This window comes from Molothrus ater, chromosome Z (genome assembly GCF_012460135.2).
Source record: "Molothrus ater isolate BHLD 08-10-18 breed brown headed cowbird chromosome Z, BPBGC_Mater_1.1, whole genome shotgun sequence".
Taxonomy (NCBI): Eukaryota; Metazoa; Chordata; class Aves; order Passeriformes; family Icteridae; genus Molothrus; species Molothrus ater.
The window spans coordinates 36,746,289-36,766,786 of NC_050511.2; the positions used below are offsets into that span (position 1 = coordinate 36,746,289).

Genomic DNA, 20,498 nt, shown 5'->3' on the forward strand with positions numbered 1-20,498 from the left:
ACCAGCCTTGAAACAGGGATCAGCACTGTGCTAAAAAATTAGCACTTGCCTTTAAATTATGAAATGAAAAACAGCCAGGGCAAAATGTGACATGACTGGAAGTTTTTACAAATATAAAAGAAGCACTGACAATCACACAGAAGATGAATTTCAGTTATTATTGCCCAGTTGTCTGTGATTACCTCTAAATGTCCATATTTTGAAAATAGCTCCATGTGAGTGTGTTGTTCTTTAGAAAATCCCGTGTAAGAGCCTGAGTGCTGTTACTGCTGTAAGCGCTTCCTTTGGCTTTCTGCTGGACTGCTAACAGCAGGAAATACAAGCAACCACAAACAAATGTGAAATATATAATGCTCACTACCATCAGCTAATAAATATGCAGAGCCCTTTAATGTGGAACATAAAAGAAAAGCTATAAATATATGCTTCTCAGGAATGATAAATGCTTTCAATTGCATAGAGAATAGTGAAGCAAACCAGTGAGTATTTAAAATAGATTATTCACCTCAGCAGCCACAGTCAGCCCACAAGTTACGGAAGAAGGTCCTTATCAGCTGAGACACCAGGTGTGGACACCTACTCATTAATAATATAATAACACTTTATGTCTTACAGTCCGGCAACATGGGAACTCAATAGCAGGATTTAAGCCCACATGCAGATTGACTCTCCAGTGACACACATTTTCCTGCTTCTCATAGAGAAGGAATCTTCTCTTTCTAAGCCAAGTATTTTATCTTTCCTTCAGTCTCTGCAGCACACTTTTCTCCACCCAAAAGGGGAATTACAAGAGAGAGCTGAGCCAATGTGAAGATTTAGAGAGCAGGTCATAGTCTATCATTGTCTGAAGGGTGGTTTTGCTTTACCTTCAGGACTACATGGAGAGGGATGAGCTTTCCAGGAGTTCTCAGAGTTACAGCAGCAGTGATGACTACAACATGAAATCTGCACCCCCAAACAAGCGTGAGCACAAGAAGTGTGAACTAGTCTGTACAAACACCAGCCCAGCTGCCTGAGAACAGAACTCAGCAGAATTTTATTAGCCTGTTGTAAAAACAGGTCATTCTTGTCTTTTTGTTCACTTTTATTTGCCTCTTTAATTTCTGATGCCATGTTGAGCTGAGGTGCCTGAGAAATCTGTGAGACACAGAACCCATTTCTATGTTTCAGCTACCACAGCAATAGGTTTTATGACACAGAATGTGGCAGCCATCTAACAGGAAGACATCAGATAAATAAAACAATCAAAACCAAATACTCCACCCAAGAGAAAAAAAAATCAAAGAACAACCAAAAAAACCCAACCAAGAAATGAAAGTTATTTTTGATTGAAAACCAAACACTCTGCCCAGTTTCAACTTCACAAAGGAAATCCACCAGATGAATTTTGCATCACGTATTAGGACTACCTCCCCTTCCTTATTCAAAAAGAATTCTAGGCTTTTTTTTTCCTTACAAATAGAAGGCTCTTAAAGTTCTCTTAGTATCATAAACTATGCAGAAAAACCCCACAAACTTACCTCAAAACATATTACAGTGCACCCCCTTTTGCCAGATCTTGGAGGCCAAACAGTCCTTATACAGCTAGCATTTGGAAATGCTACCTGAAAAGTCAGGTACTTGAGGAACTGACATTTAAAACACTATGGCAAATATAGGAAAACACAAAGCAACCCACAGATAAATTTAATTCAGTTACCAGAAAATACTGAGCTGATGGAGTATATAAAAAAATATGCTGCTTGAACTTGCAGAATACGCTTTTGACTCAGGGGAAGGTTATCAGCCACTGCTGTTAGACCATGTTATATTATTGAGGTGTTTATTGAAGCTCTCAGCTGGCTTTGTACTGCAGACGTTGGAAGTTCTAGCGGGAGAGCTCAATACCAGGTAAAGCCAGCTGCAAGAACTGGATAGTGGTGTGTAGACACATGCTTGAAATCCATTTAGATTCATCAGTCTCAGAACCACTCCATTCAATAGCCACATTCCCATTCTTTCTTCGCCTAACTGGTCACTGAATGACTTTGCTCTGATGAGTGCATGTGGATGGCCTAAAGGACAGTAGCCTACTTACCTAGGAATTGCTGCCAGATACAATGTGGGACAGCAGGGAGCACTAATGAGCTTGAGTAGTATTTTGATATCTGCATGATTCTGCACGGAGTCAAATTACAGAATATAATTGTCAAGGATTTTCCCTTCAGTGGCTGATAGGAACAGCAACTTAAGCTCTTTCAATTAATGTTTATAATCTAACCAAATATATAGACATTTGATTTGGATTTGTTTGGGGTTTTTTCCAAATACTTGAAGATTAATCCATAAGTACAACAGCTATGGCTATAAACACTGCCTGCCACGGGTCAGACCTTGAGTTCCAGCATCGGTAGGCCAAGCACACAAATCACTGTCCCCGGAGGGGTCCTTCCCCAAGGCCTACACCTCCCCATTGCCTCGGCCATAGGTCCCTCACAGGGCACAGCAATTAGCCTTTGCTCAGAGATCATGGTGCCATAAGTAAACAGCCACTTTTTGTGAAGTCTGTGACAGTTTAGATTTTACTCAGTTCCCTTCTACAACAGTATTAGGAACTCCAACATTAAATATTTCAGATGAAGAGAGATGGCTTCTCCAGAACATATCCTAAAGAATGGGAGGTGAGGGTTGAGCTAGCAATGAATCAATAGTTCAGGGAGTAGATTCCTGTAGTCAGGAAAGTGTGCCTTTGTGTGTCAAAGGCACAAAGGCACACACTGTATGATTGCAAAATAAATCCAGTAACTAAGCTGAAATTAGCAGTGAGGTAATTGAAGGGCTAGGCATACCAGGCAGCACGCAAAATATGAAAACAAGTAAGAGATTCCACACATATGGGATCTCTTTTGTTTCAGTCCTAAGTAGTTGTATAAAAAAATCACTTCAAATCAAAAAACAATTGAAAAAAAAAAAAACCAAAAAAAACCAGGGGGTTTGCATCTTAAAATAAAAAGTTTCTTACATGTAAATATTACACCAGTAACTTGAAAACTGTGTATAAAATATTAATGTGTATATTGAAAAAACCCTAAGAGTATTAAAATATACATAAATTACAAAGGAAAATATATTTAAATAGCAAAAGTTCTACTGTTCACTGGGGGCAGAGTTGAGTCAGAAGGTGAACCTTGAATTCACATAAGGTTTCTACTTTCTTTTGCATTACAAAATCAGTTTAAAAAATCACGTATTTGTTGCATGAATGAGAAAGCAACAAGACACATAAAATGCTACATTATTTGACAGCAGTATAAAAAGACTCAGGATTTTCATGCTTGTACTCTAAAGGGAGCTGTCAATCCTAAAGTCCACTAAAAAGTGCAGGGCTATCAGTGGTATATTTGCTCATAACTGCTCCAGTAAAAAACACCTGGAGTGTTATTGAAATCTGCAGTACTGTATCACAACCTGCATGGCATGGATGGTCCTGTAGGCCTCCACATTCCTTGGGTGCACTTGTACATCCCAACCATGGCTTTCAGGGGGAGAAGCGATGAGTCAGAAGTAGGTATTTTCTTCCACTGCTTAAGTTTAGCAATCTCTATAAAGATTCAGAACAAAGTATGGGAAGAACATTACAGAAATCACTTTCAGTAGAGAATGATGGGTTGAATTTACTCTACAAACTTTTCAGCAAATTTCCTGCAGATGTCATCTGGAAGCTCAAACTCCAATCAGCAGTTGTCTGAGTTAAACTGGATTGCACAATACCACACTTGAAATTTGCTGATGAGAGCAAACTTTACATTGATTTTAATCTACATAGTACAACTACCAAAAAGGCAAATGTCAGCTTTTAGCCTTTGGTTTGAAGCGTACAAAGTCAGTGAGATGATTCTTGTGATTCACTGAGTCCTGGGACTTGCCAAGCTTTTCTTATCAGTAGGATCAAAATGTTTCTTTCATATGATCTTCTCTTTTCAGGGAATATATATCCAGTTATTCTATTCTAATTCTAATCCAGTGAGTCTAATATCCTTCTCTGGAAAACTACAGCAGGCAGTGTACTCTCTGTTTCCCATGCTGCATCTCCAAGAAGTGCTCTTAGGACCAAGTTTGTTCCCAAAAACTTCATTCACTACAGGTTCTCTCTAGCTGCTTTCACACAATCCATGCAGTACTCTTACAGGCTTGATAACAGCCCCAGAGAAACCCTGCAGCTACCACTGCCGGAAGATTTACAGGTTTTGCACGTGACACAACCAGGGGTTTCAGAGGTCTAGAGTCAATTCAGTACCCAGAAGAACCTGATTGTCTCATGCTGAATGCAGAGTGGCTGCCACATTCATATATCTCCTTAGTCTATGATGAATTTAAAAAAAAATTACCATACCAATGATTTGGGAATCTGAAAAAAAGGTACTTTCTAACTCATGATCAAGCCACAAAGCACAGCTCTGTTCTCCTGACCGTATTTATGCACAGACAAATACAGCAATGTGATCAATGAAAAAGTTTGGTTTTTTAAGTAGGCAGAGATATATTTGCAGGCAGTGTTGATAATTGGAGAAAAGAGATATTGCCTATCTGTAGCTTAAACAGTTCTTCCTTTTATAGAATTTGTCTAATTAAATTTTTTAGTAAGGCTCCAATTCAAATGCAATCTAATGTTACAACAAACAACCACATTTTTTCAACATTATTATTGCAGGTAGGATTAAATTTGATCCTTCCTGTAACAATAGGAGTCATCATAAAATACATAAAAGACTACATTAGCATCAGTTACCTGGTGGCCAGTCCAGCAAAATATTCAGAGCCAGGCTTTGAAGAGCTCTCAGCATCCCAGAAGCCCTGCTTAAGAAGCACACAGAGAAACAGTCCCCACCACACACCTTTCTGTGTATCCTTTTATACTCTTCTTGTTACTGGGTGGAATTTGGATGCTCATGGACAAAATTCTCTTGCAGTAACATCCTGTTTCCATGGCTGCTGCACGTGCACTTTGAAAGAGATCCAAGTGTGTAGACCAGTTTCAGCTGGTTTTATAGTTCCTTTTCCTCTTTTGGGGTTATTCTGACCTTTAATACTCCCATTGTATGATTTGAATTTTACATCATTTATCTGCAGGGGCAGTTGTCTAACTCCAAATGTGTTTATAGCACTTTTCCACACAGGAATAGTCCTCAAAATTGAGGTCTGTATGAGGATTCATATTTTACACCATGTCTAATTTGCATAAATCAAGGTAAAGTCCAGCAAAATAAAACTTCTGCTTTGCAAAATTATGTAAGGTTCCCAGTGCATTTTGTGAAAAAAGTGTATTACAGGAAAAACATGTATTTCAAGTTTGTTCATCTTGTCAGCATCTAATCTGTATCCGGAATCTGTTATTAAAGTAATTAGCACCACGATTTTTAAATAATAATATGCAACAATATTCAGTTCCTGATATATATCCCTCTATAGCTTCTGGCTTCTGTCATTAATTCCTTTCCAAATCAGTGTACAGACTTGCTTTTTATTGGTCTGGCTCTTTTAATTATGTAAAAGCTACTAATATGGACAGGATTTGAATTTGCAACAAACCTTGTTGTTAAACCTCCTTGCACATGAAGGACTCTGTGGCATAAGATCTTAAGTGTGCTTGTAAGTGATCACAGAATGGAGGCTTGGCTACCCAGGGAAGAGGTGTGGACTAACTACATGGAAAAAATTCATCAGAGACACTAAGACAGCATACTTCAAAAGCCCTCAATAGAAAAAGCTCAGAAATAGTAATCTTATTACCTGCTTGCAGAAGCAGCATTTTAAGGTATATATTCTCCCTGACACTTTATAGAGCCAGCGAGTGGCTCCATCTTACTAATGCTTTGAGTGCTTCCAAAATTAATGGTTCTACATCAGTGCACACTGTTGGTATTGTAAGTGATGTTGAAATATAGACTGCATAACTTTTCCATCCTGGGTCTTACGAGACAAGTACAAGATGAGAAGATAAAATAATTAACCTGTTGCAAAACCTGTACTTCCAGTGGAGGCCAGAATCTTTTAAAGCAACAAAATACTCCTGTAGAAGCAACTGTTATTCTCACATGGACTGGAATAGAAACAGTAAAACTCTCCCAGATGCTCTTTTCAGCTCTGCCTGATTCCTTTTTAAGGAGACGAAAGAAAAGAGTCTTTCTGTAACTCTGTGGTCTTCTTTATTTCCAGTTTTTCCCTACAGTAACACTGAAATTATTCCTGACTGCATATGACTGTGGTTTGCAAGCAGTAGCTGTGCACTACCTCTGCTAGCAGCCTTCCACACTTGGGCAGAAAAATCCATGTATTTTCCTGGCTGTGCTCTGAGTGTCAGACACAACCCCCTGCCTCTCACTGTCACTTTTGGGTCACACTGCTGCAGATCTAGTTGCTACTCTGGACCGAAACTATTGTAATGTTTTTGTAATTTTTTTAATGAAATTTTTAAATGTAATTTTTTATACTCTCCACATGGCAGATAAATAAAATGTTATTTTATAAACTAAATGTTTCAAAAAATTTTGCTTTTTTGAGTACTTCTCTGGAGTATTTATGCTAATCCACTGATTTTGGTCACATCACATGAAGAAATTTTTATGTGGTAAAACACTGGGATTTATTATACAAAATTGGTAGAACGTTCATGCAAACCTGAGTTGTTATTGAAAGATTTAAATATGATTACACCAATAAAATCAAGTCCATAAAATGAAAAAGTTTTCAAAATCTAAGGAACAGCCATGTAAAAAACCCAAGTAATTTTCCATTTCTTATCTACAGTAATTTTATTGAAAGTCAATCAGCTAGCCGTTATAAAAAAAAATCATAGTATTTCCTTTGCTGTTGTTAGGAAAATTTAAATCATTTAACAATAGCTTCTCTGTTTAGAGCTATATGTATTTAAACTTTAGATAAATGTTTTCATAGGCTTCTCCGTACAGAAATTTGTGAGCTAGGACATGTTCAGGTTGTAGTATGGTATGAAGAACTCCATTCCTCTTTTACCTATAACTAGGCTCAGAAGACTTTGTCATTCTTACAGCTTTGGAACCTAACTGAGAACAAATTTGTGTCACAAGCAACAATGAAAAGCTGCTCCCATCCCCTCTTACCTATTTATTTGTTTGTTTGTTTGTGTTTGTACTGCAAACGGGAAAAATAAGAAGAGTTATTTACAATGTTCCTTTTTATTTTGTGAACATCAGCTCTGAGTTTCAGTATTAAAAAAAGAGATGAGGTAATATATAAAAATACTTAATGTGATTTTAAAAATATTTAACAGCTTTAGTTTGATTTACTCACCCCAAATGTCTGAAACTTTGGTTCATTTACCAAATTGATGATTTTTTTTTCTCAGTACTGGCAAATTCTGGTGGGTGCAGAAAGCCATTATGCACTAAATTCTCCTGAGCAAGAACTTCAGACAATGTATTGACTGACTTTGCATAGCATAGAACAAATTCTGAAAATTGTTGGTAATGTTCCAATCAACAAATCTGTAATTTGATGATTACTTACTTCACAATGAGGACTAACTCTGACCAACAGAATACCACAGTATAGTTTCTTTCAGCTACTCTCCTCAGAGTGAACCTATTGTATTAACACTCTCTGCCTTGGATTTGCTATCAATGCATATTCAGGATTTGATTTGAACCCCTAAATGACTACATAAATTTGGGCCTTAGCTGCTTGAAGAACAGTCTTACTCCTCTTAAGATTCAGGAAGCTCAGATTACTAATGTATCTGAGCCCTCACTTTTATAAGAAGCAGATGTCCATGACAATGGATGCTCCTGGAAAGCTTTAAGAGGCCTGTGCACTTTTACAGTAGTTCACCTTTTATATTGTGATAAGTTTCCATTAGGAATTATCATGGGAATGTTTTTTTTTCTACTTTGAATTTGGCAATATTCTGAATACAACAGACATTTCCTAGTATCCACAGGAAGAAGATAGATACAGTGAAGGCAAACAGAAATAACTCCAGAAAAATGAAAGTCTCTCATTCATGTTTCATGTTACCTTTTCTAAAATTAGGCAGCTAATTTAAGTAGAAGATGAAGTTTTACCGAATTCCATAAATTCAACATTAGTCAATTAGTCAAACCAGAAAAGCTCAGAAAGACACTGAAAATACTCCCAATAGCCATAAAATATACCACTTGCCATTTTAAAAAGTATTTAAAAATACAGTATCTGGAAAATTCTTTTGGGGCTCAGAAGTACTTGATGGGTTTTCTGGTAGGTAGTCTTGAGGTTTTTTGGCTTTTAATTCTAGAATGTTCATCCTTCACCATTATATTGTAATTTCACCTATTACTAAATAAAACAAATAAAACATCAGAAGACCTTTATATTCCATTGTCTCCTATTTCAGCTAAGTGAATGTACTCTGGAACTCATGACACCATACATGATTTTTTATACAGTTACATCAGACATTCGGAATCAAGTTCTACATTCTGACAACATTAGAAATAAAAATAAATTTAAATTATAAGGGGAAAGCACCCATGCCACCTCCAGCAAAAGATCTTCAAAGAATAAGCATCAGGACAAATTTCCTAGGATGTATATATATCACTAAGTGATGAAGACTAATATGAAACTCTTATATATTATTAAAGAAATAGTAAGTGTGAAAATATTTAATAGTTCTATGACTACAATAGAGTGAAAGGGAAATCCTCCCTCACATGAAAACAATCCACATATTTTATTGGATTTACATCTTAAGCACATCTTAAATGCTTAACTGATGCTGTTAAGTCAACCATTTGGCTGAGTTTTATCCAGTCATCTCTCCAGTTGACTAGACACATGAATTATATCTGCACAAATCAGATCAGCCACACAAGCAGAAAGTCTGAATGTAATTGCCTGCTTCACATTGCCTATAGGCCCTTGTGTTTGCACAATTCAATCAGCTTTCTCCAGATCTTGTTCTCCTTCCTGCAGCAGCATCAGCAGAGCACACTGCTGTCTGCACAGTCCATGCAAACTCTGCCAGTGCATGCTCATGTCATGTTTTCCTGGGATTTAGTAAAAGAGAACCCTTGGCACAACTTCCTGCACAAAAAGGATATAAAATAGCTATTAGATAACATCACACCAGTCTAACATGCATTTTACCAAATCAAGGATACCAAAATTACCAAATTTTACCAAAATGCAAGGATACGAAGGATGGAAAGGTATCAAAGAGTGAAGCTTGTTAAAGCAGGTTACAACAAAAGACATTGAGCATGCACTGTAGGCAGGCTAGTAAGTTGCTCTTCATGTTAGCAAAATCTGAGGAATTATTGTGACAGAGCAATTAAAAGTTCTAATTTTGGGAATGCAAGTAGTAATTGAGATGCTTCCAGGGTCAAAGTGACTGCTGGTATTTTTGAGCTTGTTCATTTGGATCTCCCAGGAACTCTCATCCAAATTAAGCATTTTTCCCTGTCTCAGAATTGATGAGCCAACAAATGGAAAAGATGTATGCAAATTCATTTACTTTAGCACGATCATAACCTATTACAGCAAAATATGTATCCAGTCTCATGGCGCCTTAAAGAAATCATTGTAGTCTGTTAGTAATCTGAGAACTGGCCTGATTCAGTAATAGCTTAATAATGTTGAAGGTTCTGGTCTTCATTAAGAATTTCTTAATAGGTATGTGAAATCGGTATATGAAATTCCAGATCTCAATTAAATGGTCAGAGACAGGCAACAATTTAAAAAAAAAGATACATGTATCATTCATAATGTTATTTGGAGTGCCATGCAAAGGACTAAAATTTCATGCAGGCTGGGAGACTTAATGTACATTCTGAGAATTTATTCCAAGGTTTGATAGATGTAGAAAATATTGAGGGGGCACACATTGTGCTCTCCTGAAGCCACCATCACTAGGTGGAGTAGCTCTTACAGGTGCAGCAGATGCTTCTCCACTGCACAGGAAAACTTCAACGCTGGTCGGCAGCATCACTGCATTTGATCCTTGCATAGCTTTGAAAATGTTGCTAGGTCATATTTATGTACACAGTAATAGCAAGAACACTTGCTTTATAAGAGAATTTCCACAATTTTCCACAATCTTGCCCTTCTTCTCTGGTGAGGCCATATCTGGAGTGCCATGTCTGGTTCTAGGCTTCACAGAACAAGAGAGTCATGGAGCTCCTGAAGCAGATCCAGCAAAGGGCTACAAAGATGATTGAGGGATTAGATCATTCTTACGTGGAAAGACTGAGGTACCTGGGCCTGTTCAGCCTCGAAAAAAGACAGCTGAGAGGGGACCTCATCAATGTTTATCAGTATCTGAAGGAAGTGTAATCAACTGGATGGATCCAGACTCTGCTCGGTGGTGCTAAGCAATAGGACAAGAGGCATTGGGCACAGACTGAAACACAGGAGGTTCCACTCAAACATCAGGAAGCACTTTGTTACTGCGAAGGTGACCAAGCACTGGAACGGGTTGCCCAGAGAGGTTGTGGAGCCTCCTTCACTGGAGATACTCAAAAGCCGCCTGGACAGAATCCTAATGTGCTCTACGGGGTCCTGCCTGAGCCGGAGTGTTGAAATAGATGACCCTACCAGTGGTCCTTCCCAGCCTTACCCACCAGGTAATTCAGTGATTTAAAAATATGACTGGATCAAGGCTTTAACAAATACTAAAATGGCATTAGTCACTGCATAGCTGATGCCTTAAATAAATTCCAATGGCAGACCTTTATCACCAAAGGGTAATACAGAATTCAACGGGCATAAATGAGCACTTAATAATAAATGCACTGCAGAAATTATTGTTTCTATTGAATTCGCCTGTGTTGCTGAGGCTGCAAACAGTGAATACCGTGCTAGGAACCGCTGGAAGAGAAGCGCCCGACCAGACTGAAAAGCCTCAGACAAAGAGGGCTCGGGAGAAGATCAGGTAACTTCCAGCACAAGGAGCCACCGGGGGTAAAGAGAGCGGGGGACACGACACGGGTGTCTCGGGTTTCCGGGGAAGGGGAGCGGACGGTCCCGGACAACCGCGCGGGGCGGCGGCCGCGGGGCAGGCGGGGCGCTGGGGCTGCGCTGGGGCCGCCCCGGGCGGGCCGCACCCGCCTCCCGCGGCAGAGACGAGGGCGGGCCGGGGCGGCGGCGCGGCAGGGCAAAGGGGCAGCGGCAGAGCGCGGCGGGCCGCCATGGTGCTGGTGGTGGTGATGGGCGTCAGCGGCTCAGGGAAGTAGGTACCGGGCGGGGGGCGGAGCAGCGGCGGCGCTGCGGCGCTGCCGGGGACTCGGCGCTGCCGGAGCCCCGCGGTGCGGCTCCGGGTCCGGGTGTTAATCGGCCCTTTGTGCTTCCTCGCAGGACCACGGTCGGGTCGCGGCTGGCTGAGAAGGTAGGGGCGTGTGGAGCCGCCGCCTAGGAGGCGTGCCGGGGCAGGCAGGCACCTCCCCGCGCCGGGCCGACGGCCTTTCCCCGGGCTGCTGGCCTCCCGAGCCGGGTTCGGCTGGTGCAGTGGTGCCTGCACGGACTTCGGCTCACTGCCGTGACGCAACAGCTGTTGCTGCTACTAAGCTGCCTTAGTGTTTTTTGTTGTTGTTTTTTTGTTTTGTTTTTTTTTTTTTTTGTTTTTTTTTGGCTAATCATCATGCTATAAACGGTGATTCATACTGTGGTGCAAGAAGCCTGTAATTCCTTAAGTGTCGTCTTTGTAAATTCTGAAGTCCTTGTTGCCTCACCTGACTAAGTCACCTGACTTAGCTGAACGATCCATAATTAATTTATTTTTTTTCTTAGTTGGGATGGAAATTCTACGATGCAGACGATTATCATCCTCTAGAGAATAAGAAGAAAATGGAAGAAGGGATACCACTAAACGATGAGGTACCTTGAATAAGCTCTGAAAAAACTGTTGTCCACACATTTATCTCTGTAACTTCATGCACATCTTGTTGAAGTAGATTGTGGTGTACTACATAGATTAGTCTAACTGTAAACACAAGTCTGCATTTGCTAAGGTAAGGGAGGCTTCTTTTGTCAAAAAAGATTCTGGATAAAAAAGTAGTTCATGAAATGCTTGTCAGTTCGAAAGTGGTATGCTGCTGCTTCAGGATTTGTGAGAAACCTCCCCCTCTACAGTCCACACACAGAGTTGCAGTTTTGGATTTGAATCATAGAATATCCTGAGTTGGAAGGGACCCACAAGAACCATAGAATCCATCGCGTGGCCCTGCTTAAAACAACTCCAAAAATTTGTTACCCTTTTCTCAAATCACTTTTCATAATTTATCACCACTCGTGGTTAACTTGGGAGGTTGTGCTAGGGGAGGTTCAAGTTGAGTATTAGGAAAAATGTCATCACTGAAAGAGTAGCTAAGCATTGGAATTGGCTGCTCAGAAAAGTGGTGGAGTCACTTCAACGAGGTGAAGTGCCAGCTCCTGCCCTTGGGTCACAACAGCCCCAGGCAGGACTACAGGCTTGGGGCAGAGAGTCTGAAAAGCTGTCCAGCAGAAAAGGGCCTGGGAATGCTGATTGGCAGCAGGTGAACCTGACCCAGCACACACTCAGGTGGCCCAGAAGGCCAATGTCATGATAGCCTCTATTAGCAACAGTGTGGCCAGCAAAACCAGGGCAGCGATTGCCCCCCTGTACCTGTACCTCACACTGGTGAGGCCACACCTGGAGTGCTGTGTCCAGTTCTGGGCCCCTTAATTCAGGAAGGACACTGAGGTGCTGGAGTCAGTCAAGAGAAGGGCAAAGGTGCTGGTGAAGGGTCTGAACACAAGTTCTGTGAGGAGCAGATGAGGGAGGTGGAGGTGTTTTTACCTGGAAGAAAAGGAGGCTTAGGGGAGACCTTATCAGTCTCTACAATTAGAAAGGAGGTTGGAACCTCTCTGGAAAGGTTATGGTGAGATGGGAGTCAGCTTCTTCTCCCAGGTAACAAGGAATAGGACAAAGGAAAATGGGCTCAGGTTGTGCTAGGGGAGGTTCAAGTTGAGTATTAGGAAAAATGTCATCACTGAAAGAGTGGCTAAGCATTGGAATTGGCTGCTCAGAAAAATGGTGGAGTCAACATCCCTAGAAGTGTTTAACAAAAACGAGTAGACACTTGGTTATGAGCTATGATTTAATTAGCATGGTGGTATTCAGTCAAAGGTTGGACTTGATGATCCTAAAGGTCTTTTCCAAGCCTAATGATTCCACAATTCTGAATTGCAGCATGTGCCTAATAGCACTGACCAAATGCTTTGGAACGCTGTCAGACCGGTGCTATGACTACTTCCCTGGGGAATGTGTTCCAGTGCCCAACCACCCTCGGGGGTGGGGCCTTATTCTAATTGCTAATGTAAACCTCCCGTGACACAACTTCAGGCCATTGCCTCAGGTCCTGTCACTGGTCACCACAGAGGAGAGATCAGTGCCCACCCCTCCTCTTCCTCTCACAAGGAAGTTATAACTGCAGTGAGGTCTGTCCTCAGTCTCCTCTTCAGGCAGAACAGATCAAGTGACCTCAGCCATTTCTCATATACCTTCCCCTCAAGGCCCCTCAGCATCCTCAAGGCCCTCCTTTGGATGCTCTCTAATATATTTATATTCTTCTTATATTGTGGTCCCCAATTTATACTGTGGTCCCCAAAACTGCACACAGGACTCAAGGTGAGGCTGCCCCAGTGCAAAGCAGAGCAGAACAATTCCATCCCTTGATGGGCTGGCAATGCTTGAAGTACTAATAGCATAATGGTACAGCTTGAAAAAGGATTTTTTCCATTTGCCATCAATAAGGACAGTGGTTTTACAGTTAAAGCCACTTTTCCTGTACAGAATCAGAAAGAATTAAAAAAGTTAATGTCCACGACTTCTAGAGAAATACACACTTATGACTGTAGATAAAGACTTTTAAACAAAGAATATAAACTAAACAATCCTGGTGAACATATGAAATCAATCTAAAAGCATACGGAGCTTAGAAACAGGGCAAGATGCAGTAATAGGATACTTTGAAAAAGACTTCAAGAATCTAGCTGTAATAGAAAAATTTTGCAAACCTCCTACCTTTTTTTTTTTTTTTTGGCAAGGCTTCCAGTTTTTTTTTCAGTCCCTCAAATCTTCTGGGAGATGTCCTTAGCCAATTTAAACCGAAAAAAAATATTCTAGATTCTGGTTAAAAACTTAGATCTTTCACTAGTGGTTGAAGCCAGAACAGAGTCTGGATCCATCCTGTTGGTACCCTCCATTCAGATACTGATAAACACTGATGATATCATCTGTAGCAGCATTATACACTTGAATGACTAAAGCACTGGTGTGTGGTGCTCAGCAAGAGGAAAGCATCTCTTCTGAAAAATGAGAGGTGCAAAATTGTGAGGGCGTTCTTGAATGCCTAGGGGAAGTTACTGTGTAATGATAGCAACAAAAATTGTTGCATTTATTTGTCCATGTTATCATTTGTTGTGCTTACCCAGCACTAACAGCATTGAAACATTAAATGGGAGCAGTTGTTTCGTGCTCATTAGGCATGACTGAAGTTTGCAGCAGCTTAAAATTTCAGATTAAGTAAGCATCTGACTGATCACTCTTGTTTGCTTAAGTAATGGGCAAAAGTTTTGAGAAATTGTGATTGTGGTTACATTTATTTGTGAGTGCTACTGACATAAATATAATTATTGCAGATAACTAAATTTAGATCTGTTTCTGAAAGCTTCAACTTGGATCCAAAATGGGGATGGGGTGTGTGTATGACACTATATCAGGGAAAAGAAATAACAACTCTAGCTGTTACATTTGAATAGTATAATAGAAGCAAGAGGTAAGTTGATTGTCCTTCAGATATTTACAAGGTGCATGCTGCACTTGCATACATATTACTTCCATCATATACTTGTAAAATAAAAAGTACTATTCCACCAAAAGTGTCCTATTCATAATACGCCTAGCACTTCTTATAGCCTTCAGACAGTGGGAGCAAATCTATATAGGAACAAAGAGATTCAAAACTGAAATTGCTGTACAGTTTAATGCTAATATTTACCTCTAGTCAAATATCTGAGATGCTAGAAGCAATTGTTTCAAAGTAATTTCTGAAGAATTTTTAACTATCTTGCTTGCTTTCTAGGACAGGATTCCTTGGCTTTGTGCACTGCATGATATACTAAGGAGGTAAGAGAATATCTAGTGTTTAAATGTTTTAGCTAAAGACAGAAGTACCAGAAGTGTTTTTCCCCACTGCATTGCAAAGCAGAAATGTAAGGGTAGAGAAATTCTGCAGAGAGTAAAGTCATTTTATTTTTACTAATCTAAACTGTCATAGTAATTGCTGATGATGAGCTAATCTCTGAGAATTAAAATGGGAAATTGTTACAAATGATGGTTGTTTTCTACTGTGTAAAAATAATTGCAAGGATCCAGTTTATTAATAAGCCTGACATTAGCTACTTACAAAGAATGTAACCTCAAAATACACCAGTAACAACAGTAGGATAAAATACTGTTATTTTGAATAAGATACAGTGTCAGGTTTGTTTGACACTGTTTGCTTGAGTGTTGCTCTGCTAATTTGCAGATGACACCAAAATGGGAGGAGTAACGGGGTGATGCAGAGGGACCTTGAAAGGCTGTAGAAATTGATTGGTAGGAACCTTTTAAAAATGCAGCACTGGTATGGATAGTGAGGGACACTCAGTTGGAAAGCAGCAGAAAAGGGCCTGAGGGAGCTGTGGTGGACAGCCCCAGCTGGACATATGCCAGCAATGTACTCTTCTGGCAAGGCAGGCCAGCCAAATCCTGAATTCTGGGCTATATTAGACCAAGTATTGCCAGCAGGTCAAAGGAGGTGATCCATCCCCTCTCCTTTTGCACTGGTGAGGCCACACCTGAACTGCTGTGTCAGTTCTGGGTTCCTCATTATGAGAGAGGCATGGACATACTGGAGAGCATCCCAAACAAGGAAAAGGTTGGGAGGTTGTGTAAAGCCTGTTTAGCCAGGCTTTACACTTGCTTGTGCACATTAGGTGATCATACCTCACTGGAGCTGCGATACCTAATTTCTCACTGAGAAATTTGTCTGGATTGATTTGCTGGATCCATTGCTTCATGTTATGTGATAGCTCAATGCCACTGCCCAGCTCTGGAAACTTTATAAAATCAACTATATTTTAAATGAGCCTAATGCCAATATTTAATTATTAGTACTTATTAGTAGCTGAGGCTGTCACTGACTTACTTAGAAGTTCTTACTTCCCTTTGAACCAAAATCTGATGACCATAGAATGATTTTTAAATAGGTGTATACCTGATTTTAATTTTATTACAAAATATATTTTCTTAGGCAGGAATTTTATTCACTCTTCATAGACACAACTAATTCTGGATTTGCTTTTTAGTGGAGCAGGCACACCCAGAGTTAAATGCTTTATTTGAAGAAACCTTGTCAGCAGAAAATAAATACAGTGAATACTGTGCATTCACTGACCTGCAATCCCTTGTTTAGGGTGAAGTTAATATAGATGCAATGCTATCAACGAGTTGCAGGAAACATAAAATACACTTAAATCTGAGACAGTGACAGCAGGTGTTGAAAATATTGTGTATTTAAGAACACAGTGTGTATTTAAGTGGTCTGTATTGCTTATCAGCCACTTACCCTTAGAGACAATAGTATAGTAATTTTATGGATAAGGGATAGGTGTTTCTATGGATATTTATTTCCTGTTGTCAGCAATTAAGGACATGAGCTTGACACTTCCTTGTGCTAGAATTGAATTGAATTTAGGAAAAGACTGGTTGCTTAGAAAAGGCTATAGAAAGAGTCCCTAAAACTGAGATTTTATCAGAAGGTTGGCTAGCTTGGCCTCTCTTTCAAATCACATCTTTACCTGGACTGGAAATTTGGGTTTCAAAATCCTGTCAAAATTACTCAAATACCACTGTCACAATGCCACTACTCCCATGGCTGGCCTTCTTGAGGAGCTAGGGCATGTCTACCTAGTTTAGCAGAACTAACAAGTCATTTTTGTTATACCACATGTAGATATGTAAAGGTTTTTGGGGTTGATTTTTTTTTTATTTTTGATAGAGAAGACACATCTAGACAAGATACAATTCTGGCCTGTTCTGCACTGAAAAAGATGTACAGGCGTGTGTTAATTGGTGGAGCATCTGCAATTGAAAGCAACCACCCAGAGCAACCAGGAGAAAACCCAGCACTGAAGATCCTCTTTGTTCATTTGGATGGACCTAAGGACATAATTGCTGCCCGCTTGGAGAAGCGGAGAGGTCATTTTATGCCACTTGAACTTCTCCAGTCTCAGTTTGATACACTAGAGCCACCCAGTGCACCAGAAAATTTCATTACTGTCAGTCTAGAAAAACCTCTCCCAGAAATACTCCTACAGATTGAGACCGCCATTCTTCAGGGTGAGGCTTTGCCAGAGTAATTTTCTGAATGACACATATAGAAATTCCCTGAAGGATAGCAGGGCAAAGAGACAGAATTTTAATTATCAAATTGATTATTAAATCAAACCAACTTATTTTTAAGAGCTGGTTTACTACTCTTTTTTTTATCATGGCTCTGTAAAAGACATATAAAATGTCTTTACATCTTTTGCATATATAAGATGCAAGAACTGTTAACTTTTTAAGCCCTTCACTCTCTTAAGTTAAAATTCTCCTTTTAGTAAGAGCTTGCTTTTGAAAATTCTGGCAAGGGTCACACAGAATAATTTATTTTCTTAATATTTACTCTGTCCAACACTGAGATGGGCACATCTACTATTACAAGATTAAATAATTTGTTAAAAATAATGTCATTTTCCTAGAAGAGGCAGGAACATGCATGATGAAGTTCCATACATGACACTACCTCTGTCTCACTGGTGGATTTTCATCGAGTTGTAGGTTCTGTGTTTGTATTCCTGTTGACCTCAGCAGAGCACTGATGACTTCATGAGAATTTTTCTGATCTCTTACTGTATGTACCAGCCACCAAACTGAAAAATGTGAGAAAAAAAAGGTAGTGGTGGCGATGCAGTATACAAAATTTAATTGAATTGAAAGCTTCAGAAATAAAGTATATGTGGCATCATACTGACTCTGAACTTAGAGCTTTCATGTACAAAGTGTACACATTGCAGTCAAGTGTGAGTCAACCAGTAATTTAAGGTACTGAATTGAATGCAAGGTTGATAGACTTTCCTTATTTTTGAAAACTTACTTTTTGCAGTTGGACCTTCTCCGTCACTTCCCAGTGCTGGTGGGCACCTCAGTGCTTGTCAATGCAATTGCTTTAAAGCTTTTGATCAAACTATTCCTAATATGTATCTTTTTTGATAAAGATGAGAAGAAAATTCCAAATTCCCAATCAGTCACCTAACTCACAGAATTTAAGACCTTTTTTACCACCAAGGTGTTTTTCAAAAAGTACTTCATGTTGTGTTATACAAGACATGCCTTTTCAGCTTTATGTTATAAAAACTTCAGATAGGTTGTGTAAGAAAGATTTGAATCTTGTCCAAATGGAGACATTTCCATGTGCTGTCACACATGGATTATTTTTAGTATGTCATGCATATTATTTTTTTTTATTCCTGGGATGATAGATGAACTCTTGTAGAAGAACACCTCATGTCTGAAAGCATCTTTAGTGCAATTTTTACCTGGGTAAGTAGTTGAAAAACATTAGTTGTGGTTCTCATTATGTATGGAAATAGTAAAGGCTTTGTGGTTTACTAGATAAACTACTGTGCTTAAATTAGTGCAATAAATGGGCATTAGCTGACTGAAAGCAGCAGTTTTTAAGTTAGGATTTTAGGCATTAACCTACCCAGACATAGTGTTTTCCAGTTTATTTGTGACCAGAAGGGAGAATACCAGGCAGTTACCGGTTTTAGTCTACTGCAGGGTGCTCTTACCTCAGAGCCTCAGAGTTTGTTCCAAGAGCCAGGGTGCCAGGTGAAGACATAGAGGCAAAGTTAAGTGCAAGAGACAGGGATGTCTGTATGCTTAATACCCTCAAATTTCAGAGACCCCTTCAGACCAAGTGACTTGTCAGATCGGTACAAATTTTGTAGCTATGAAAATCACAGACACAGCACCCTCTTGTGGCACTTCTGCTGTTAATGAGGTCTTCATCTTTTCCAATACAACATTTTACAAACAGTTGACTAATGTACCCATTATAAAATACAGATTTATGCTTACTTCTTTCACACACAATAAAGCCAGACCAGGACACTCTACAGCAGCTGCATCCTCTCACATGCAGATACGATCAGGCCTTCAAATAATTTTTTTTTAAAGGGACATTTTTAAGTGTGAGTTCTAAGAAGGCCAGACTGATTTTCATATCTACTAGTCCACATTTATAGAATACCGTCAAAGTGGCTTCACCACTTTCACCACCAACAAAAAATTGTATTCAACAGTTAAAAAATAATTCTCTTTCAGAAAGTTTTATGTAAGCAACTTGGATTTTGGAAGGCTTCTAAACAAAGTTTGTACTTACAGGCAGTTCATGCTTCTTCAAATTAGGTCAGGGTATTTCTTAGTCTTTGCTTCTATGTTGGGAATATTTCCTTCCCTTACACTTTTAATATATTCGCATTTTGCTTTTACTTAAAAAATACTGCAAAGAAGTAGGTTGTTGTCAACCTAATCAGTTGTCTGTTACCTGCTATTCTGAAGAGACAACAAAGCATTATTTCTGTTCAGTTATATTCTGTGCATTACAAATTAATAGATTAAGATGTGAATTACTGCAATACTAACAACATAAAACTACTCTCAGATTTTAATCAAGCTGTGCACGTGTGCATTGGAAGAAAAAGGTAGCAGAACAATCCCTACCCAAACTCAATTCTACAACATTTAATTTCCTTGATTTTGGTTCCATTTGGGGTTTCTTTTGTTGTGAGGGTATATTTTTTTGGTTTTGTTGTTGTTGGTTTTAAACTAACACTGCTATTCTAGGGATGTCATATTCAGGTTAGTTGGACAGGCTATTAATATTTAGCACAGCTTATCTGATGCAAGTGCTGTGTGTGTATTTTGAAATGTATTTAGTAAATGCAGCAAAAACTGAGGAGGAAACACCTGGAGTTAGAAATTGCTGTCTGTTTCTAAGCACAAATTATCTATGCAAGGTACATGCACTGTACATCCTCATGAATTTATGCTAAGCACAGTTAGTAACATGCTGTGTAAATACTGTACCTACTACAGCATCAAGTGCAAACATTTTTCAGTGGTAAAATGAGGAAATAAAAATGAAATGCAATCTATCCCAAACTGTGCAAGTTTTCTTACAAGCAAAGCTGCCTCAACTATAAATTGGTAAGTGTTTTGGGTTTTTTATCAATAATATTTATTTTATTATGCCAGGTTGTGCTGTTGGAGAAGGGGGGAGGCTACAGGGGTGGCTTCTGTGAGAAGCTACTGGAAACTCCCTCCACCCCCTGTAGAACCAATCCCAGCTGGCTCCCAGACAGATGGGGATTGCTGGCCAAAGCTGGGCTAATCA

The 20,498-nt window shown here is 39.5% G+C and overlaps 1 protein-coding gene across 1 annotated transcript; it reads left to right on the forward strand.

The window, feature by feature from the left end:
- The first annotated feature begins 11,119 nt into the window (after positions 1-11,119).
- On the forward strand, positions 11,120-20,259 carry IDNK (IDNK gluconokinase). Its single transcript, XM_036403788.1, has 5 exons — positions 11,120-11,221; positions 11,347-11,377; positions 11,779-11,865; positions 15,096-15,139; positions 17,055-20,259. The coding sequence occupies exons 1-5, from the start codon at positions 11,181-11,183 to the stop codon at positions 17,413-17,415; spliced, it is 564 nt and encodes a 187-aa protein (XP_036259681.1). The 5' UTR covers positions 11,120-11,180; the 3' UTR covers positions 17,416-20,259.
- Positions 20,260-20,498: the final 239 nt, after the last annotated feature.

What these genes read in the sequence shown, in the direction of transcription:
- IDNK (XM_036403788.1), top strand. Translation starts at nt 11,181, where the DNA reads ATGGTGCTGGTGGTGGTGATGGGCGTCAGCGGCTCAGGGAA. An exon ending in GGTCGCGGCTGGCTGAGAAG is followed by an intron (nt 11,378 to 11,778) that starts GTAGGGGCGTGT and finishes TTTTTTTCTTAG; the next exon opens with TTGGGATGGAAATTCTACGA. An exon ending in CTGCATGATATACTAAGGAG is followed by an intron (nt 15,140 to 17,054) that starts GTAAGAGAATAT and finishes TATTTTTGATAG; the next exon opens with AGAAGACACATCTAGACAAG.